Source organism: Myotis daubentonii, chromosome 13, assembly GCF_963259705.1.
Source record: "Myotis daubentonii chromosome 13, mMyoDau2.1, whole genome shotgun sequence".
NCBI classification, from domain to species: Eukaryota; Metazoa; Chordata; class Mammalia; order Chiroptera; family Vespertilionidae; genus Myotis; species Myotis daubentonii.
Genome location: NC_081852.1, coordinates 40,712,321 through 40,735,952, shown reverse-complemented (window position 1 = coordinate 40,735,952; position 23,632 = coordinate 40,712,321). Strand labels below are relative to the sequence as shown.

At 39.6% G+C, this 23,632-nt stretch overlaps 1 protein-coding gene across 3 annotated transcripts; it reads right to left on the bottom strand.

Annotated features, from left to right (window-relative positions):
• Nucleotides 1-1,266: 1,266 nt before the first annotated feature.
• Nucleotides 1,267-18,908, bottom strand: CEP55 (centrosomal protein 55). Of its 3 annotated transcripts, XM_059662869.1 has the most exons (10): nt 18,597-18,908; nt 18,240-18,369; nt 17,901-18,085; nt 14,035-14,301; nt 11,595-11,666; nt 8,142-8,292; nt 6,581-6,894; nt 5,308-5,379; nt 4,225-4,350; nt 1,267-2,602 (listed from the first exon to the last, which is right to left on the bottom strand). In XM_059662869.1, the coding sequence occupies exons 3-10, from the start codon at nt 18,081-18,083 to the stop codon at nt 2,402-2,404; spliced, it is 1,386 nt and encodes a 461-aa protein (XP_059518852.1). In that variant the 5' UTR covers nt 18,084-18,085; nt 18,240-18,369; nt 18,597-18,908; the 3' UTR covers nt 1,267-2,401. The 3 variants fall into 3 exon arrangements, with proteins under 3 accessions (XP_059518852.1, XP_059518851.1, XP_059518853.1); XM_059662868.1 differs by lacking the exon at nt 18,240-18,369; XM_059662870.1 differs by lacking the exons at nt 18,240-18,369; nt 18,597-18,908 and adding an exon at nt 18,176-18,198.
• Nucleotides 18,909-23,632: the final 4,724 nt, after the last annotated feature.

Below are 23,632 nucleotides of genomic sequence, written 5' to 3'. Positions count from 1 at the left end.
AGTCACATTGGACTCATCGGCATGGAATATCAGCTGGAGCTGAGCAGCTGCGCCCTCTTTCGGTGAAGGCATGCATTTTCCAGTCTCCACAGTCCAGCTGGCTGGCTGGCTGGCTGTCAGGCTTTTGAGTTGGCGCCTATCCCTAACAGTTGCCCTGGGGCAGCAGCAGAGAGCTTCCTATTGGGAGAGTATGGAATTGCCTGCACTTGAGGATTATGGACATGATTCCATACACGATGTTTTCACCTACGCGTAAGAACATTGAGAAACCAGAGTGGAACTCTGCTGTTCATCAGATTGTTGTTGAGGCTCGACCTTCACGTTACATGGTTTCTTTATGAAGGCCCGCTAGCGTCTCAGTACCAGGATCATAGTAGGGGCATTTCTCTCGAAGACCAGCTGTATTTTTAAGTCTTGTGAATGGTGTACAGGATTGTTTCTCTGTGCTAATAGCTACAAAGCTCAGCACCAAGGTCAGGGCTCACCCGTCAGAAGCACTCCATGGCCTGCCTTGGAGCTATTCTTATGAGTGGCCTCATTTTACTTCTTAGTCTTGTTTTCCTCTTATTTTTTCGTACTTCTTTTTTTATTTTATCTTAGTATAAGAGTTGTATCTTTGAAGAGTCAGACTTTCAATCAATATTAGAATGAGGCAAGGTTTAAATAAACTGCTCTATCCTACATATAAATTCATTATAGCACTTTCTGTAGTGTAGTTTACTATCTCTTTAGATTTTGGTCTCTTCTAGTAGATCGTATTTTATTATCACTGTGTCACTAATACCTAGCCCAGAGCCTCCTATACATAGTTGGCATTTAATAAATGTTTGGAGCTGAAATTTAAGATGTCAGAGGACCCCCATAGCAGGGGTCCATGGAACCAGGTGGAGGGATTTGAAAAGGCAGAACTATTCAGATAAGAGGGATGGAGACCAGGTAGTGTGTTCTGTCATTTTTCTAACTCAGACTCCAGTTATGGTATTGCTTGAGTATATACTGCGTTTGGAGAATTCATAAAGGCTTCTGGCATGATGGAAAGAAGATAGATGTTGAAGTTGACTTGGAGTTTGAGATCCAAGAATGTCTTTTTTATTTTTTTTTAAAATGATTGTGGGGATTTTGCTTAACTTTTCTGAGCTTAATGTAGGTTTTGGTTCCATTGTATCCTCACCTTACTTTACACTGTATGTTAATCTGTAATCTCTCTGGTACTCCTCTCAGGGTAGAAATCTTAGAATATTTATATACATACATGCTAGACATATAAAAACTTATTAAATAATTTTATTTTTTTCTCATTTATATTACTAACAGTGGCCCAGTGTTAAGCATATTGGAAAACCCAAATAAAAAATTTTTTGGTTTACACAAACAAGTATAAAAATATATATTCAGATAAGCAAATACATTGCCAGCTTTAAGAGTGCCAAAAATAAGTAAATAAAATACCTGCAAATTAAAATGTGAGGGCTAGATGGTTTTGTTAAAATTCGTTTTAACAATTTTAGCTGACCAACATGTGCTAATGAAATTCAACTTAGTTATAGCTGCCCTGCCACTATGGCTCAGTGGTTGAGCATTGACCCATGCACCAAGAGGTCACCAGTTCGATTCCCAGTCAGGGCGCATGCCCAGGTTGCGGGCTCGATCGCTGGTGGGGGCCATGCAGGAGGCAGTTGATTGATGTTTCTCTCCCATCAATGTTTCTCTCTCTCCCTTCTCCTCTCTCTCTAAAAATCAATAAAACATAATTAAAAAACAAACAAAAAACCCATAAAGTTAGACCTAGTTAATATGACAGAAAATATTGTGTGTGTGGCTACTTAGAAGTATTCCTTAAGCAGAATCTGCTTTGTGCTTAGAACATAGGTAGGTTTACAGTTTCAACAGTAAACAGCAATAAAAACCAAGAACATTCCCAACTTGTCTAATAACCATTCTATAATAGCAAGGGAAAAAAAGAGAACGTATCACCATCTTTTAACAATGGACTCAATTGTAGGTATATTTACACATATCAAGTGCTTAGATAAAAGTGCTAAATAAGACAGTAAGATACTTGGTTAATTACCTTTGATTTTTAAAAAGCCACAAACACAAAATATTTGCTTGCCTGTGTATAGATTTAATTCACAAATAATTACCTGAACTATCTTTTCTTCATCAAGTATTTTAACAGTGCAAAATGTTAGCCATCTCGGCATACACTAAGGCCTAATATGAGCCATCTCAGGTAGGTATCAGTGCCAAGGAAAATGCAAAGCAGCCCAAAAAATACAGTAAACCACTTTATGCCAGAGTCTCGAGGGTAGACAGGCAGATGAAATAAAGAATTCAAAATGTTCCTTCGCTAACATAAGATACAGTATTGAATCTCTTGATAAAAAATAAAGAACTCTTGCTACTGTGAACAGTATTCAACATGGACGAGCAGATCTCGATGTTCGGTGACTGGATACTGGATATTGCACTTGGGACATTCCACCAGGCTCTCGTTCAGTGCAGCTGTGGGACTTTTTGGTGAGGCAACTTTTACTCTGTTTTCGGTCTCTCCTTGGAAAGTGACTAATGGCTCTGTGAAGGCAAGTTCAGGAAGCTGCCTCTGAAAAATAAATGTCAAATGAACACCATTTGTACGTAAGTTGTAGCCGCTCCACAGATCCAACTGCTTCAGCCCCGCAGACAGATTTTCTTTGGAATCTCTGCTCATCAGTATTGTGGTGCTAACATAAATTACCCAGATTACCCGGGTGGTTGTAAATTACCCAGGAAGTACTGGGGTTAGGTGTTTATATGGACAGTTTTTTAAAAAATACTTAGAGCCGAATGTAAAGGTAGGCCTGTGTGTAAGGCTGACAAAATTTGCTAGTCTTATGTAAGAGGAGCGCTTCAGCAATAAAGAAGTACATGGAATTAGGAGCAGCACAGAATGCAGATCAAACAAGTTATACACAGAAATGACTAACTGTATAATACCTTTGAGACTTTCCTTTTCCATGTTTTCTGAGGAACTTAGGATAGTCAGTAAAGCTTAAAAATGAGAATTTTACAGCAGTTTATCATGACAGACAGTAGGAATACAAAGAAAGTACAGGAAAATAATGGATTCTTTTGTATACTCTCTGGTTTCCTATATTTTAAGAAAGTCATTAACAGAAATGAAGGATAAATTTCAAATATTATAAATGGTCAAAATAAGTAACATACTAAAGGATAGAGCCAAAAATATATTTTCTTTTATTCGTAAAGAAGTTACAAATATTTTTTTAAAAAACATTTTCTTTTTTCTCTCTTGAAAAGTGAGGAATTCTATTTGTAACATTTCTCCACCTGAAATGCTCAGCAGTACTAGGATGATATGTAAAATATGTGCTATGGGACACACACATAAACACAGACACCAACAGGTCTGGTCTAAAAGCCTATTAGTAAAATGAAAATAGGTAAGTAAAAAACAATTTCCTCTTAGAACCAATGTTATTTAAAAGGTTTTTCTTTTAAATGATTGTGTGTTCCCAAAACAGTATGGTGATTACCAGAGGGAAAAGGAGGCGGAGGGAGGTTGAAGAGGGTAAGGGGCATAAACAGTGATTGAAGGAGATTTACTTGGAGTGGTGAAGACACAATACAATATACAGATGATGCAATACAGAATTGTACACCTGAAACCTAAATCATTTTACTAACCAGTGTTACCCCAATAAAGTCAATAAAAAAGTAAAGGAAGATTAGGTGGTCAGGGTAACCCACAAAATGTGCTTAATTCAATATACTTAAAACAGTATTTTAAAAGTAATAGTCCATTATCCCTGAAAACAGCATTTCTTTCTTCCTTTTTTTTTCCCTTCCCTCCCCTTCCCTTCTCTTTTCTTTCTTTTTAAATAGAAAAACAAAATCCCCTCCTTTGGTCTTTTCCTTCTCCCAGGCCGGGTATTTTTAGTGCCTCCAGAGTGACAGCAGGGTGAGTGGGGAGTGGTCCTAGGCCCCAGTAATGTAATGATTACCAAGAGGCACATGGTGTCCCTCTTTCTAGTGCTCTGCACTGATGCTCCAAGGTCACTTGCTTTAAATGAGGCAGGGGCTCTGCCTGTTGATTTGAGAAACAGCTGTTCTTTAAGCAGTAGCCTCCTAGTTTGGGAACTGGTTGGTATATACTAGTAAATGGAAAGACGGCAGAAAGTAAAAGAAGAAAATACATTTTAAGTTGAACCATTCCAGACTCACCAAGGATTCCAGTTGTATTATTTGACTTCTTGCTTTTCGAAGCTCTTTAAGAATTACATGCAATTGATGCTGCACATTTTGACGGTCAAGTTTTTCATTTTCGAAGTCTAAAGTACATGCCTGAATCTGGAGAAATGCCCAAAACAAGATAGTTACAGCTGGTATAAACTGTATAATTCTTGACTGGATACCTGCACTTTTTAATTAGCATAAGAAGCAAACATTTGTTATACTATCAGAGCAGGAATTCAACTGAGCACAGTGAGTTGTGGAATCTAATCAACAAAATGATTTAATAAACAAAATAGAAACAGAAGCATGGATACATAGAACAGACTGACAGCTCTTAGAGGGGAGGGGGGTTGGGAGGCTGGATGAAAAAAGGTGAAGGGATTAAGGAGGAAAAAAATATATATGACACATAGACACAGACAACTGTGTGGTGATAGCCAGAAGGAAACAGGTGGGAGGAGGTGGAGGAGGGTGTTGGGGGGGATAAATGGAGATGGTAAAAGACTTGACTTTGGGTGGTGAGCGCATGATGCAGTGTGCAAATGATGTTTCATTGAGTTGTATCCTTGAAATCTGTATGGTATGATTAACCGATGTCATTCCAATAAATTCAATAATAAAACGAAATTAATTTTTTTTAAAAAGAAGTTTATGGCGGAGGACTTGGTTGATCTAAGGAGCAGAGCCAATGCCTGAGGCATAGGTATCTCCCCCCACCACTTTTTTTATGTGGAAGGGGGAGAAGGGAGAGATGGCTGCTCCAGGTTTGGAATGCATTAAAAACCTTTGGTCTACATTCTGAGAATAAACGGTGTCTCTTTGAGTTCTGCTTGAAGTCATAAGGTAGCCCCATTCGGGAGATTCCATTAGGCCACAGTAGGAACTACAGAAGCCATTTGGAGAAGAATAAAATTTGCCAAGGTGAACATCTACCTGTCAAGAAAATTGCCAACCTCACTTCAGAGCCTGACAACAGGCTTTCAAATGGTCCTTCACAAAATAGTGTAAAGATGAGAAAACTTCCATTTTCTAATGGGTTAAAATGAATTTAGAAACAACCCCAGTGAGTACCTGTTGTTCCAACAGAGCTACCCTCGTTTGTTCCTCTTGGTGCTTTAACAGAGACGTGTAAAGAAACTGGATCTGTAGGGTGTAAAGACAGACAGTGTTGCCACAGCCAACCTTTTTGTCGCTTGACCTGGATGCATGAGCAGCTCACTAGTCTCACAGCTCTAACCAGAACACCACCTGCTCAGCTGAGTGAGTCACTCCAGCTGGCTGTTTGATGGCTATTCATGCCAGCAGCTGAGCAGTGCGACCCAGGCTAAGAGCTCCCTGAGGCACAGAACTCTGCAGTGGCCACACCCACTTTCCAGGAAGTTCTGACATCCTATCTACTAATATTTCTGAGTAGGATAATAGCTGTCAGTGCCTCACCTCCTTGGCCACATAGTTGGAGCAAAATTCTCCATCAATTATGTATAATCTTTCACGAATAACACCCTTGGTAGGCAGAAGTAAGCATGGTGAAGACTAAGATGGCAAATGTTACAAATGATCCACTCCCTGTCAGCTTTTGGGGGATATTTGAAGTTACTATTCTAATAGTAGAAATCACTAGCAAAACTCTTTTACATTCTCTCAATTGACCCTCACAAAAGCCCTATGATATAAGAAGTATTAATCTGACATGTGGTTAACCTGAAGTCAGAGATGCTAGATGATTTGCCTAAGGCCACACACATCTTAGAGACCAGGTATAAACTCCAAATACTGTTCTTTCCATTATTCTGTGCTTTGCTAAGCAAAATTTAGCTTAATGAGTTTCTGTCAAAGTAGCATTCAATTCTAATAATCCAAACTAAGCGCCTTCAACATCCTGGCATAAAGCTAGAGAATGAGAACAGAACGTGCCATGTGAATTAACCTGAGCACGGTATCATGGTCAAGGCCTAGGGATCAGCCTGATTCCCCTCTTGACATCTTTTGGCTTCTCACCATACTCGCCTCCTCCTTTCTCAGAGCCTTTGAAGTGTACGAGTTCCTCTGGCTGCAGAGAATTCCCATAGCCACTCACCATGCTGGTCCCTTCTTGACATCAGGTCTTTGTCCAAATACTATCTCCTCTGTGAGGCCTCCACTGGCCCCCAATTTCTCTTTGGCATATTTCCCTGTTTTCTTTAATTTGTTTATGGTCTATTTCAATTCTAAATATGAATACCCACAAAGGGAACAGGAACTTTTGTTCCTTCCTGGTTCCTTAGTGGCTAAAATAGTCCCTGCACTTAGTAAGTACGAGAAACTTGAATTATGAATCATGGACAACGTTATTGGTTAGGCTCACCTGAGATAAGAGCTCTTCAGATCGCTTCTTCTCTTCTTCAAGTTTTCTCCTCATAATATCATTCTCTTCCTCGAGCCTTTGTATTTTTTCTGTTTTATGCCTATCATCTTCCAGATGTTGTACATCTGCCTTTCTTTGTGAACACAACAGTTTATTTAAGTCATGAACTTCTTTTTGGGTTTCTTCATATTTTCTTTGAAATTCATGAAGTTCTAAATTCAACTGAGTTATGGTTTGTCGTTCAGCCTCAAGATCTTTTTTTGCTTTTGCCAAGAGATGGTAGTCATGCTTTTGCTTTTCTTCTTGAAGATAACCTATGACAAACACAGCAGGGCATAACTCACTTTATAAAATATGTAATATTCCTGAAAATATAAAGATAAACCCGTTTCTATAAACAAGATCACATTATTTCCTTACCTTACAAGATGAGGAGTCAAGTGATAGGGCTGATATTTGATAGGACAAAAATAGAAGTTCAGGTATGTTATTTGAAATGACAACACTAATAACTAGAAGAACTAAAAAATAGTAATATAACTATTCTATGGAGAGGGAAAGTCACTAATGTCTAAAGAAGATAAATCAACAAATAGAGATATAAGCTAATTATTTATAGGTGAGATAATCACCCAAATTAAAAATCAGAAATGTTAACAGTAGCTGCCCTGGTAGGGGGAAACAGAGACAGGATGAGATGGGAAAGGTGGAGCAGTATCCTCCTGTACTATTACATTATTTTAGCAAACCATTATTACTTTGATAACACACACACACACACACACACACACACACACACACACCCCTACCTATATTACCAAAGAAAAAAATTAGACTTAGCCAATAACTAAAATCCTACTTTCATGTGTAGTAATTTTGTCCCCTTAGGGATAAACAGCTTCAAATTATCTCAAGACATTCCTTTTATATTCTCTTGTTAGCATTAGCTTCATTTTAAAAAATTTCAAATATGGAGCTCCAAGATTATGACCCTTGCCTGTGCTTTGCATGGGGTTTCTCTTCTGTCCCTAAGCTTGTCACCTGTAAAATGAGTAATGACCTTTCTGCCCCACCTCTTAGGGTTCTTGTGAAACTCAATTGAAAGCAATGTTAGGGAAATTGTAAAGCACATGGCAAAAAGCATCATTCATAAGAAACTTCATCTCAATTCTATGGTGAGATTCAAATGATTGGAGTATCACCTGCAAAATGTATTCTTTCTCCTGGGATTGATATGGTAATTGGTGACAAGGCCAGCTCTGGGAGGAATGAGGTTGGAGAAGGGCTTTAAAGGAGCGGCGGACATGCACAGTGGAGAAAATACAGTGTGCCTTGGAGCTGCCAGGTTTCCCCTTTGCCCTGTGTCTTATGCCCTTTTATCAGAAAGCAATGGAAAATAAGACAGAATGGCCAAAATGGTATTTCTTCAGAACACCATTTTAATAAGACTTGCTCTTTATTTTACTTTCTAACACGTATCCATAAAAATCTAAATTTGAGGAAGCTCTCCTTTGGGAAAATGCTGGCAGGCCTATTCCAAAAGAACATATTATACCAGTACCTTCTGATTCAGTCCTTTTTATCTGCTGTGGGAGTGAATGAGCAGCTGTTTCCGATTTCTGTTCCAACTCATAGATCTTTGCTAAAAGTCCTTTTACATAGACCTCTCGCTGCTGATCATACACAAGCCATTGCTGATTTTTCTCTAGAGCCTCAATGTGAAAAGATACAAAAGTCAGTGATAAGCATAATAATAATAAAATTAAAAAGCAAAATCTTAAAATGGAAAGGGAACCCAAGTGATGTAGTCTTTTCCAGCACATAAAAATTCTTATGACTCACAGAGTAATTCCCTCCTTAGTTCCAAATGTATAAAAATAACTGCAAAACTGTCTCTGGCTAACTGAAAATTTGAGATCTGGCTTCCTGGCATGACGGTTTGGCTCAGATAAATTCATACAAAAATTCTCTACAAGTTCGGATGTTTCTTATATCCACAAACCCTTTGTAATAAAGCTGTCATAACTATTTCTATAATCTCACAAGTTCTTAATCTGTGCCCCTTGTGTCACAGTTCATCCCAGACCTGTTGTAATTTGTTGTTATCAGTGGTTGAAGTAGCAGCCAGGATGAATAACTTCCTATCCTTCAGGGCTGCCAGAGGAGATGGCACAGAGTTCTTGAAAAAAAAGTCGCATTGTATAACCTCACTGAAGTAAAACACACACTAGAATATGTTTTCCAAAGTGCTCAGATTTTTTGAGTCATGCTACATTTGTCACAGGTGAACTGTAAAAGGAGGGGCTCCCTTCCTCCACAAGCTGGCATCTCACTCTAGAGGGGTGAGATGGGTTAAGTCCTGAGACACACACTGGAAGTTTTTGATTATATATCAGGGCATCTTTCAGGTAAGAATTTCTATTCTTTAAAGATACAGGCAGTTAAGCTGCAGATCCAAAAAAGTCTGGATATATTTACTGGGGGGACTGAAAGAGAGTGCAAAATGGGATAAGGTATTAACAATGATAGAATTGGTAAAGGGTTAATGGGTGTTTTATGTACCATTTCATTACTTGTCACTTTGCTGTGAATTTGAATTTTTCCCAATAAAAAATTAAAAATAATTATTTATCTTCTCTAAAGTCTATATTTTAAAATGAGATTTAAAAAAAAAAAAAAGAGCAAAACAAAATTAAAAAAAAAAAAAAGAACTGCCTATGGAAACTGCCTTTTAGCTCTTTGGTTTGATTTAGTGTGAAAGTTGCTGACATCATCAGACAGTGTTCACATCATGAACTTCATGGAATTATTTCAAAATGTTGGCTAGACCTATGTGGTAGCTGAGGATTGATACAATTAGACCTTAAGAAAGGTAAACATAGTTTTTTAGGGCTTCTTTTAGCATAACAAACGCTCATCTTAAAGTAGGTAGGCAAACTTCCACAGAAGTTTTGCAGGAGCTTTGAGGAGGGGTACAGGACTAGAACTGCTGAGCTCTCTCAAAAGCTGAATAATGTTGAGTGTGTGTTGACTATGAGGAGTGAGATTTCTCTATTCCTGCTCCTGCTCCTTCTCCCTAAATCCTCCAACTACAATTTTCCTCCTGCTCTGTAAGATCTGCAGATTCCAAAGTGACAACCAGCGCCAAACTCCTCTTGCTTATCAAAGGTAAATTAATAGTTCTCAAAGGATGGCCCTCAAACCACCAGCAGGAGCAGCAACTGGAGCTAGTTGGAAATACAGAATCTCAGGCTCTACCCCAGACCAAGATAATGAGAATCTGCATTTCATGACAGTCCCCCAGATTCCTATGCACATTGGAGTCTGAGAAGCATTGCTCAGTCTAGATCACCGTCTGAAGGTGAGGTGGGTTAAATTTTACTCCATTTGTCTAAAAGCCTTTCTAAGTAAACAGAGCATAGAAGTACAATGTAATCCTTAAATAATCTGGGGAGATAGAACAAAACAAAAAGATTGAATATAAGCATGTAACATTTTAGAGTTCATTTCATAAAAAGAATCATCTAAAAATAACTTTTGGCAGGGGAGGGTGGACGGGAGGAAAGAGATCAACCAATAAACTTGTATGCATATATGCGTAACCCATGGACACAGACAATAGGGTGGTGAAGGCCTGGGGTGGGGGCGCGCTGGGACAGGTCAATGGGGGAAAACAGGCGCATATATAATACTTTCAACAATAAATATTAAAAATAATAATAACTTTTGTTCATATTTAAAGCAGATAGTGCTGAGAAGCCTAAAAAAATAGCATATATTTTTTATGAGTTTAAGAAAATAGCATATATTTTCAAGTATTTTGCTAAAGGAGACACTAGTAAAATGCACACAAGATTCCATTCAGTCATTCTTTCAACTGTTCTAGATGCTGGGGATAATATGAGACCAAAAAAAACCTTATTTTGATAGTTAAACACTATGTTTCTTCTTTATTTTAGTTACCTCTATGTAAATTACCTTGATAAGGGTACTACAGTACCCCACTATACAGACGCTCAACAGGTTTAAATTATTCTTTTGAAAATTAAACAGACTACAAGGTATACTTGCTAGATGAAATAAAGCAGGAATCTTAAAAGCATACTTATCTCAGGGTAGACATACCAGTAATATTTCTAGAATCAAAATGCCTACCTAGTGGCCTAATAACTAAATCAAGAATTTCATACTTTGTATATCTAATCTTAAACCTTGAAAAAAAAATACACTGTGAATAGTAGTAGTCCTCAATTTGTTTAATTTCCAATGAAACCTACCAATCCATTTAAGACATAAGCTTAAAATAATATGACTTCACCATATATTGAAAATAACCTTGTATCAAATTCTAAAGAAAAGAAGTAATGAGTATACAAAGAATGTATTTTCCTTTTCAAACTATGAAAGCAAATCCTGGTTCTAATGGAAGAATTTCAAACCAGAGTACATCTTGCATGGATAAAAAAAAAGAGAGAAGAAAACTTTAAATTACATTATAATAACAAAATAGCTGGGCAAATTAGATTTAGGTAGAGAAGGGGTATTTGCTGCTGAGGTACTTGGTAGTGATGGGTAATTTCTAGGACTGTCTAGCCCAGGGGTGGGCAAACTTTTTGACTCGAGGGCCACAATGGGTTCTTAAACTGGACTGGAGGGCCGGAACAAAAGCATGGATGGAGTGTTTGTGTGAACTAATATAAATTCAAAGTAAACATCATTACATAAAAGGGTACGGTCTTTTTTTTTTTTAGTTTTATTCATTTCAAGCGGGCCGGATCCGGGCCGTAGTTTGCCCACGGCTGGTCTAGCCTAACAAGACCATGATTAGAGGAGCTGGGCCTGTTGAATACCTGAAAAGAGACTTAAAGGTAGTAACCTGGAGAGATGGAGAACCACTCAGTTCTCCGCCTCAACAGACTTTTCATGGCATCAATGCTGTCAAATTCCATGAAATTTAAGAATAAATGAGTTAGTCCCTTTTAGCCACAACTTAACAAAAGGAAAAGGAACTTACATCTTTCAGCTGTATTTCCATTTCATGAATATTATTCATTGGTGAGGTACAGCAGTGGATTTTAGTCTCAGTCTGTAAATAAACCAGTATTAGTTAACATCATAAATGTAGTAATATAATAGAAGCTTCCTTATTATACTTCACAGGGGCATCCCAAAATCCAGACCTTATACATGCTCGTGAACCTCATGCAGGGGGAAGGGTACTTCAGACCTTCTGCCAATATCCTAAGCGCATTGGAAACCTTGAGATTTCATATCTAATTGACTTCTGAGGACCTCTGGACCCCAGGATCACCGGAATAGGCCTTAGTGCATATGAGTAGCCCAGTGGTTTTCACCAAAAGGAGACAAAATAAAACTGGGCTATTTAAATGAAATCTGGAAAATAGTAAATTGTCAAACAAAAAAGTTGATTTCTACAATTACGTTTATATTAGAAACAATTGTTATTAATTCACATAGATTATATGGAACTCAAAACATAACTTGTCTTTTTTTTCTTCATTTTCTCATAAAGGAAAAAAAGAGGGGAAAGAGGTTGTTACGTCCCCAGACTAGCCAACATAAAAAGCTGTATTCCAGTCTTCACTTGTGTAAATGCTGGCAAGGAAGCTTCAAAAAATTTTTTTCTCCAAAGGTGCTCTAGACACTGACCCTAATATAATATGCAGCCCTTTCTCACTCTCAATTTGGTTCTTTAGGTGGAAACTATGACAGGGATATGTCACCAGACCCCTTTCCCTCGGCCCTGGGCACACTGTAGATGAGTTTCCCAGCCTTCCCTGTGGTTAGTGCGGCCACGAGACTGAATCTCTCCAATGGAACGTAGGCAGCAGTGATATATGCCGATACCAGGCCTGGCCCCAAACCCTTCCCCAATTCTCCACAGATTCTCTCTAGTTCATAACTTTATAAAAGGGATTGGATGGAAGACTCCACCATACGGGACAGGAAGGGTGGGGAAGGAGAAGGAACCTGGATCTCTGAATGACACTGTGGAGTAAAACTTCTCCATTCCAGCCTGCACTAGACTGTGACATGAGGGAAAAATAAACATTTGTTGTAGAAAACTACTATTTGGAGGTGGTTTGTTATAGCAATTAGACATGCTGAATAATACAGAAATTAATAGTGGATAGCCCACATAATGATAAGAATACATTTTTTAAATGATCATTTCTACCAAAATTTGCATTTCCATCTTCAAAAGTGGAGAAACTAATTCTTTTTTTAAAAATATATTTTTATTTCAGAGAGGAAGGGAGAGGGAGAGAGAGATAGAAGCATCAATGATGAGAGAATCATTGATTGGCCACCTCCTGCATGCCCCCTACTCGGGAGCGAGCCTGCAACCCAGGCATGTGCCCTTGACCAGCATCAAACCTGGGACCCTTCAGTCCACAGGCCGATGCTCCATCCACTGAGCCAAACCAGCTAGGGTAAGAAAGGAATTCTTAACTGTAAGGAAAGGTTTTACCACCCACTTTGGATCTGACTGTAATGCTTCATGAGTTTCAGCTCTGTGGAAATTCTCCTGAAAAACTTAACCTCTTCGAACTCATCTAAACAAACACTCAATTGCCCATCTATTATGAGAGTACACATAAATGAATAGGTCTGATGGCTCTACTCTAAAGGGTGGACAAGTACAGAGACCTTAACAACATGGAAACATTATATCTGAAAGCTACAGATTTTCTTCTACAGGTGGTATTAATAGCTGTATTAGTATTATTCAGATGTTCAAATTTCCAAAAGAATCAAAGCCCTGATCAGTAAGAAACCATTTCTTGAGCACTTACTATATGCCAGGCACTATGCAACTTACGTAATTACTACACTTAGTCTCCAGTATTCTTTCCTGATTTTACTAATATGAAAATTGAGGTTTGGGAGAGAGGTTCGAATTCTAGCATTGTTTCTAAGACTAGAGAGGTTGAGGAATTTGTTCACAGTCATAGCTAGCCAGTGGCAGAACCAAGATCTGAACTTAGATCTGCCTACCTATAATCCTTGCTCTTTCTGTGTAATTGCTAAACCAAATTCTAAAACAACACCAGGGAAGGAAAAGCAAGCATAGTTAAGAAAAGCATACTTGATAATGTAACTTTATATCTCAAATATGAAAAATAACAAAAATAAAGCCTATCGTGATGAAACATACTACAGGAAAAAGAGCTCAATAAAGTGTTCTTCGCTGTCTTACACAGTGGATTCTGTATTCTGAATATTCCCTTGGGCAAAACAATGGTGTGGGGCATGGAGGAAGCCATAAAAAAAACTATAACTATTTATAGAGAGGGTTCCAGGCTACAAAAAAAAAGTAACCTATACTGTACTGTTTCATCATTTGACAAGCATGTTTTCATGAACTAATTCTTTATAAAGAATTACCAATTGTGTCAGAAAGAAAATCTGTTTAAAGAAATTATTAGTACCTGTGATACATGAAATGGTTTGGTTTCAAGTTCAGTGGCTGCAGGTGCAATAGACAACTGTTTTTTCAATACATCTATCTCTTCAGACAGGGATCTCAACAGCTGCTCCTTCCTTTCGCCTTCCTTTGTTTTCTCTTCTAGCTGCTCAAGCAGAGCAGTAGTACTATATGTGGCTTTCAGCTGGTCTCTGAGTCGCTCTATTTCTTTGTCCTTCTCTGTGAGGTGATAAGCATTCTTCTCCCTCTCAGCTTCAAGAACTTGAATTGTCTACATATAAACTAAGAAGAATCTTAGAGCAAAGCCAGGTCAAACTTGAAAGTGAATGATATACTACAACAAACATTTATGAAGTATTTATTACATATCAAGTCAGCATTATACTAGATACCAGGGCCAAGGTCTTATGCTCAGAGAGGTAAATCAATACATTAATGCAATGTGGTTAAGTGCTGTAGTTAAGATACATATAAAGTGGACGAGGCACGGACACAGAAAGGAGAAACCAACTTTTTCAAGAGTGGTGACAGAAAGCTAAAGAAAAGCTGGCTTTCACATGAGTATCTGGTCATCATCCCTCCATCATATGAGTCCTAACAATCCAAGGCTAAAGGTTAGTCACCCATGCTGATTGATGAACGTGACTTGAAGCAACAGAACCTAAAAATTACAGAATGTTTACACCTGGATAAAAATGCATTCATTGGCTTGCTTTTTGTTAATAAATGATTTAGTATCCAATCTATAAAGTGATCATCAAAGGAATGTACAACATTTTCAAGGACTTAAAAGATAAGAAGGCATAGAGTGTACCCAGAGGTCAGAGTGGGACCATCAAGTTTGCAGCTCCGTGGAACCATAAAGGACACACTCAGGGGGCAGACTCAGTGAGCACCAAAGCCCCATTGAAACAAGTCTTGCCCCAGAGGGGTGTCTCCAGCACAGAAGTTCTCCCACTGCAGACACAGCTGATTCTCACAGCCAATTGGCCTGGAGGTCAACCCCTCCCAGTGTTACCTACAACAATCAAGGCTTAACTACAACAAGACTGTGCACAAAGACCACAAGGGGGTGCACCAAGAGTGTCCACCTCAGGTAATTGGGGAGGCTGAACCACTGGGCCCTAGAGGACACTTAGCACAGAAAACCAATGTATCAACACAGGGAAGCATAAAAAATGCGGAGACAAAGAAAAAGGACACAAATGACAGAAATGGAGGAAAGCAAAGTACTGGATATAGAGTTCAAAACCACACTTTTAAGGTTTTTCAAGAATTTTCTAGAAACTGCTGATAAACTTAATGAGACCTACAAGAAATCTAATGAGACCCTCGAGGTTGTGATAAAGGACCAACTAGAAATTAAGTATACACTGACTGAAATAAAGAATATTATACAGACTCCCAACAACAGACTAGAGGATCGCAAGAAGCAAGTCAATGATTTGAAATACGAAGAAGCAAAAAACACCCAACCGGAAAAGTAAAATGAAAAAAGAATCCAAAAATACGAAGATAGTGTAAGGAGCCTCTGGGACAGCTTCAAGCGCACCAACATCTGAATTATAGGGGTGCCAGAAGAAGAGAGAGAGCAAGATATTGAAAACCTATTTGAAGAAATAATGACAGAAAACTTCCCCTACCTGGTGAAAGAAATAGACTTACAAGTCCAGGAAGCACAGAGAACCCCAAACAAAAGGAATCCAAAAAAGACCACACCAAGACACATCATAATTAAAATGCCAAGAGCAAAAGACAAAGAGAGAATCTTAAAAGCAGCAAGAGAAAGAAACTCAGTTACCTACAAGGGAGTACCCATACGACTGTCAGCTGACTTCTCAACAGAAACTTTGCAGGCCAGAAGGGAGTGGCAAGAAATATTCAAGGTGATGAATGCCAAAAATCTACAACCAAGATTATTTTATCCAGCAAAGCTATCATTCAGAATTGAAGGTCAGATAAAGAGCTTCACAGATAAGGAAAAGCTCAAGGAGTTCATCACCACCAAACCAGTATTATATGAAATGCTGAAAGGTACCCTTTAAGAAGAGGAAGAAGAAGAAAAAGGTAAAGATACAAATTATGAACAACAAATACAAATCTATCAACAAGTGAATCTGAAAATCAGGTGAATAATCTGATGAACAGAATGAACTGGTGATTATAATAGAATCAGGGACATAGAAAGGGAATGGACTGACTATTCTTTCGGGGGAAAGGGGTAAGGGGGATGCGGAAAGAGACTGGACAAAAATCGTGCACCTATGGATGAGGACAGTGGGTGGGGAGTGAGAGTGGAGGGGAGTTATGGGGGGGGAAAAAGAGGAACAAATGTAATAATCTGAACAATAAAGATTTAATTAATAAAAAAAAAAAAGATAAAGAAGGCATAGATGTTATACTGCTCTGGCATAAGGGAGAAAGCACCAATAGAGATAATTGAAGAAGTTAAACGAATGACTTTACATGCTAACAACGTTAAAAACATCATAAAACTAAAAACTTCATGGGGTGAAGGGGGGGGGGGAAGAGGGGGAAATGTAAAATGGGGAAAATTGAGTTGAATGGTTGTGTGAAAATGATGAAGGGTTTTGGTTAGCTACAAGCTTATGATAAGGCAGTAGTAGTATGCTAGTTACAAAAAAGCCAATACAATTTTAGGTTTCCATGGGTACAGCATCCAGATCAGTGGCAATAATAGTACCATTTCCACCTGTGTTTGCCACTGTGTACAGTACTGGGTACATGATTCAGAAGGAAAATGAACATGCCACCAACTGTTCAGGAAAGTGACAGGGTGATAAGAAGCCAGAAAAGATGCAGAATATGGGGCTAGTCTACAGAAAAGTAAGAGGAAGCAAGGTTTTCTTAAATATCTGAAAAGCTGTCAATTGGATTAAAAGCAGACTTGTTCTGTGTAGCTTTAATGGGCACAATTAGAACAAATGGGTAGAAGTTACAGGAAGTTTAGTTTCAATTGATTATAAAGGAACAGAGATTTGACACCAGTGCTTGTCAAAAGTGGAATGACGCCCTAACCGGTTTGGCTCAGTGGATAGAGCGTCAGCCTGTGGACTGAAAGGTCCCAGGTTCGATTCCGGCCAAGGGCATGTACCTTGGTTGCGGGCATATCCCCAGTAGGAGATGTGCAAGAGGCAGCTGATCGATGATTCTCTCTCATCATTGATGTTTCTAACTCTCAATCCCTCTCTCTTCCTCTCTGTAAAAAAATCAATAAAATATATATATATATTTTTTAAAAAAGTGGAATGACAAAGAGATCTCAGGGAAGCTGTCAGATTCCTTCACCAGATTGGAAAATAATCATCTGACAGACCACTTCTCAATGCTTGATAAGTATTTATCTCAGTATGTGTTGTTAAAAATAATAAACCAATTGGTTTTATGATGTGCCTATAAAATAGAATTTAAATAAACCCAACCAGTTATTTTCTAACTTTAACAATACAAGTACTATTACAAAATAAATTAAAATCAAATTAATGATTACATTTTAAAATCTTTCCATTTTTAATAAATTCCCAACTGCTTTACTGACTATGCCACAACAAACTGAAAATTAGGGAACCTGAAATATAGTTTAAAAGAATGCAAAATGCCAATGTATGTAATGCTATGATCTCAAAAGAACCTGAAAAAAAAGATGACTGAAAAGCAGCCAATATACACAAAAGGTTTCTGAATGCTCATACTAATATCCGAACTCTATTTATCACTTTCAAGTTAAACATGATTTTTTACATTTAGTAAACTAACAGAAAAGCTAGATTATATCATTATTGGGAAAATAGTGTCTCATTTCCTCCCATAAAGCTTACTACAATTAAAAGGGTTTTTAAGGCCATTTACCTCCAAAAGTCTGTGTCTTTCTTTATCAGTCAGCTTTGCTCTTCCGCCTGTGATCTCATCCACTGACGTTTGTAAGGCTGCAGTTTTCCCCCTAACATTTTCTAATGTAGTTTCTGATTTGGAGTTACTAGACTTTGACCGCCATTTACTTCTAATTAAATCTTTGGGGCTTCTACAAGACATCTCTGAAATTGTAAAAATAAAAACACAATTATATTTTATAAGTCTGAGTTTTAAACGTCAAATCTCAGGTTTGAAAAGGTAAAATAACCTACTTGCTAAGTACAAGAACCTTTCTATTGAAAAGAAGCGATAAGGCCAAACCACTGGGGACCGAACCTTGAATCACGTTGGTCACCCTCAGTGCCTAAGAGCAGGTGCCTGGAGCGACTGGAGACAAGCTGGACAGGTGACCCCAGAAACCTTTCAGCCCGGCCCAGGGCACAGGCCTCGATTCCAGGCTCCGCACCTGCAAGTGGAGGCAAATCTTGGGAAACCCTCACATAAGGTGTCACAGGGGGAGGCACACAGGCACGGGCAGACTGCAAAAAAGAGGCGCGCTTTTTCTCTCTGAAATGAAGATGCTGTAGTCTAGACAAAAGCGATTATTAATCGGCAAAATGCTAAAACTAAGCAAAGGCCTCGGCCAAGACACTTGGCCTCTGCGCCGGCCTGTAAGGGGCTGGTAATACCCACCGGAAAGCTGAAAGGAGGGAGCCAAACCACAACGGTCGCGAGGCGCCCAGCCGGTGCCAGGCACGAAGCAGACGCCCGGAAAGGGGCGCTTAAATCGGGCGGGGCGGGCAGAGATGGAGTCCGAGCGGAGGTGAGCGCTCTCTGACCCCGTCTTCCTCGCGGTCCGGCCCTGCCCCGGGGCTGGGGGCCGTGGCCGCCCCTCGCCAACCTCCGCGGTCGCCTCCCAGCAGCCTGCCCGCTCCCGAGGCGAAAAGCGGAGCTCGCGTCCACCGGGTCACACCTCTGGTGCCAACGCCGCTTCCGGGAGTTTGAATCCCGCGGCTGAGGGGCGGGGCACGTCACTGCCGGCGGGGACGCGGCCCGCAGGAAGGCGGGGCTGTGGGGTCGCGGCTCCCCTATTGGCTGCAGCTTACCAGGGGCGGGGCTTGGAACCCGAATGCGGAAGGAGGGGCGGGGCTAGGGGCGGGGTCGAGCATGGGAACGCCTCCTCCCGGCTCCGCCGCCTAGTTCTCCAGTTTTCTCTGGGTCTTTCTGAGGGCTCAGACCTCGGACTCGGTGTTTCTTTGTAAGGAGCTGATTTGTGTTTATCCACTTTGGGGATGAAGCAAATTCCTCTGCTCAGTGAGATGAACCCAGGGACTGTGGACCGGAACTAACTCATTGTGGGTCCTTGGATTCCCCCAGGGAGCACAGCTCTCCGGTCTCCCCCTCGGCTGAGCCTTTATCCCGACCAGAGGCAGGGGTGGCGCCATGGGGAGTGAATAGGTGGGAGAACTGACAGGCACGCCCAGGTTGAAACCTGAGATTACGACGCCTGGAGGAACCTATCAGGCCTTGGTCACAGATTGCTGCCCTCGGGCTTGAGATCCATCTATTGCCCAGTCTGGGTCGTGGTTAGCCGTTTTGAGAACTTTATTGCTCAAACAGAGAGGCACAGAAAGTGTTTGGCTGGGCCTACCTTTCAGACCAAACACACCAGAGATTTAAAACAATGGATAAAAGGCTACAGTAGCAAAACATCCTAGGAAAGCCATGAGGCACACTGGTTAAATTCTAGTTTAGGACTGAGTTTAGCTCCTGCCTCTAATTATCTAGTAGTCCTGAATAAGTTATCTAACCTCTCTGATCTTCAGTTTTCTGATCTGTAAAATGATGCAAATAATATCAACCTCATAGGGTGGTTATGAGCTTTAAATGAGAAAAATCTATGTAAAGTGCTTGGCATTTTGTAAATGCTCAATTGATGTTAACCGTTATTACTCAAAAAGCAACAAACTCCTATGTTACTAAATAGAATGGATGAGAAACCATATAGAGAATTTTAAGGAATTTTATTATACGTAATGCAAGAAGATAAAGTTTGGTCCCTGCTTCCAAAGCGTTCACATTTCTGATGAAAAGGTGAAGAGAAGGATGCCTCCTGTCTGTTAGAAGTGTCAGATAGGATTGGAGTGGGAGGAAGTCAGGGTAACAGGTAAGTGAGGGTATGAATGTTATTCACTGAGCAGAGATGAGAACAAGGGCAAAATTACTTCCCATAGAAATTTACAAAGATTTTTAGAAAGAAACGCGCACAGAGAAATCACCCTGCTCAGCTTTGAGCCAAATGAGAAGAGAGGGAGTGGGAGGGGCTGTGTGCAGAGGGGTGACACCGGCACCTGAGGGCCTTGTGCCTGGGCCCGCTGGGCCAGATACCCCAATTACACATCTGCTCCCCGGGTCCCTCCTTTCTGGCACGAGCTCCCTCTGTGTGGGCAAAAAATGGACTCTATAATAAATCAAATAAATCCAGATTTAAATCTAATAAGTAACCTCACAGGGTGATCTGATCATAAATTCCTAACTGAGCAGGTCATGGTGGGTAGTCACAGTGCATACATATAACTTCTTTAGTTAAAGGTTTATTTTTGCCTTAAGCAAACCCTGCCATTGTCCTTGTGCATCTAGATGTTAATCATAAGTCATGCATAAGCCATAACCACCATCCAGAGCAAATAATCTTGTTAGCTATCCTGTACCCTGCTTTCTCCCACCTTCATGTAATCTTCCTTATGTCCCTTCTTTAATTCTAAATGTATAAATGAAACTGCAAAACTATCATTTTCCAGAGCATTTGAGATCTTGTTTCCCAACCATGTGGTCAGTTCGCTCAAATCAACTTTTATAAAAATTCTCTACAGATTTGGAAGTTTCTTAAGTCAACACATGTGACTAGGGACCCCTGAGGAAGAGGGGCAGGCACCAGAGACTCACTGGCCTGGCAGCTTGTTCAATTGTCATTATGAGACCTGGAAATCAATGTTTGCTCTTCGCAGATAGGTGCTGTGGGGCATAAAGTGGGAAGAGGTGGCAGTTTGCACAAGACCTCTCAAGTTGATAGTACTTTGGTGCTGACAGTTCACTCAGAGGAATCCTAGGACAAGATTCACAATTTATCTTCATTCGTTTACAGAGAGAAATGTAACAGCCAAGCAGGCTAGGTCTTTCCTCTCGCTGACTAATCTCATATGGGAGAATTCTTATTCACTTAGCCAGTCAGTGATACTCCCTGTCTTGGGTCTTGGTTCAGGGTGCATTCTATTTGGAGAGAGCGGCTCTCTGGACACTCACGGCTCTGCCTGTTTTAGCTCCTTTTAAAATTTAATTTTAAGTCTGTAGGTTTATTAAAATTGTCACTGTAAGAACATCCAAACCCATAGAAAATTTTTATAAGAGTTTATTTGAGCCAAACAGAGGGCATGCCTGGAAGCAGGATCTCAACAGACTGAGAAAACTGTTTTCCAGAATGACAGTTGGCAGTTTCTTTTATATGTTTTGAATTAAGTAGGGAATGAAGATTGGAAAGCAAGATGGGGAAATCTCTATGATCGGACTATATGATAGTTAAGATTATATGCTCAGTTGAAGGGGTTCAACTTCTGAGGGGTCTATACAAGGGGGCATTTTCAAAGGTGCTTTGCCTTAGATGCAAAACAAAACAAAACAAAACAAAACAAAACAAAACAAAACAAAACAACGGAGTGCTTGCATAAAGCAAAGATAACCTTCTCCCAGGGAAGTTATAGGCCTGAAGCATGACTGCGCACCATGACCTGTCCTGTTAGGAATTTATGATCAGATCACTTTGTGAGATTACTTCTGGTTAGATTTATTAGAGAGTCCCTTTTCATCCACCAATGTTTTCTTTGGATTCAGAGTATTGTATACAATTCAATCATTCTGCTACCGTGCTGAAAAATGCGTCTCTACTAAGTCCCCACTGCCAGTGGGGCATGGTGTCAGGAGTGAAGAGCATGGATTCTAGACCACCTGTGCTCAGATCCTGGCTCCACTTTGGCAAGCTGCTTGACCAAACTATGCCTCAGCTATTTCATCTGTAATATGGGGATAAAAAGATAGTACTTACTTCATAGGATAGGACAGTGGAAGAATTAAATGAGGCGAATAGCATCTGGCATGTAGTGAGCACTCAGTGGATGCTAGTTGTTGGGTTCTCTGGGCTGGTGCCTGCCTGCCTACGGTCCCTGATTGACTCTTTCACCTCACACATGATAGTTCACCAAAATCAAATGTCTTGAAGTTCCCAAACGATCACCATGTGTGTTTGTTTAACTCTATCTCAGATCACACACACATACAAAATTAACACCCAGAAATCAATGGCTTTTTTTTAATACACCAATAATGAACTCAGAGAAAGAGAAACTAAAAAAAAAAAAAAAAATTCCCACTTACCATTGCACCAAAAAAATTAAGATATCTAGGAATAAACTTATCTAAGGAGGTGAAAGACCTGTACTCAGATCTCTCTCTCTCTCTCTCTCTCTCTCTCTCTCTCTCTCACACACACACACACACACACACACACACACACCAACACACACACATGCATGCATCAATCCAACCATTAATACTCAGTCTAGCTGTCACCTCCTTCAGGAGCCTACCCTACCTGCCCACCCTGTCCTGTCTTCTTTGTCTCCTCCTATCATTATACTCACTCATTATGCTGTAACTATCTGTGAGCTTCTTGCAGAGAGGAAATGTATTTTAATCACCTTTGTAGTTAGTATTGGCCCTGGAACCAAGTAGACTTTCAATAAGTGTTTGCTGAAGAGATGCATGTGTGCATGAATGAATGAAGACCCTTACACTTATCTATCAAACATTTTGATGAGGAATTAAAAGTAAGCACAAGGCTTAAAATGATTCTAACTTTTCCTGTTTCATTTTTTCTAGCTGTATTTTAGAAAATATGTTAATACTTACTTGGAGAAGGTCAGATTCATTCCTATCTTATATTGCTCTTTCAATTATTTCAAATAATGACAATGTGATGATGCCAAATGTTATAAAATACTTTAGCGCTTCCTGCCCCCCATGTAGACTTAGTCACCACCAGGCAGTTTTTTAAAGGGATGAAATTTAAATATACTATATATTAAGTTATTTCAAAGTAGCACCTACCACTATGTAAAACCCTATAATTAAGCTACTAAAACTAGTTTTTTAGTTCTCAAAAGCATTTTAGTTATCAACCAAAGTAATTCTTAAAGCAGTATTTCAGCAAACAGATCTTAACAATGGACCTTCTGTGTATGCCAGTTTGAATGTTGCTGTTAAATAATAGCTAAGATTCTGTAAAACTAGAAGTAAAATAACATATTATGAATCTGTCTTCATTTCTTTTCTGCTAAATCCTCTTTGCTACCTCAATTACTGTGTCCACATGTCTAGATTTTTTGCCACACCTCTCCTCTCCTCTAAATATTTCTCTTTCTCTGTCCCTTTTGCCTCAAAGCTCTAGGACAGGCCTAAGGCCACTCACTTACATTAATGCATGAGTTTACTTGACAAAATGTGAGGAATCATGAAACAACAAAGTATGAGATCTCAGCTGAGGTGAAGTTGAAAGGGAGTAGAGAAGACAGTGGGTTTGAATTCTGGTTCAAGTTTTGAACTCTTGTGCCTAAACTTTTTCAGCTGGAAAGACGAACCCAGGAATTCTAGCTCCCGGAGTTGTTGAAAGCAGTGCC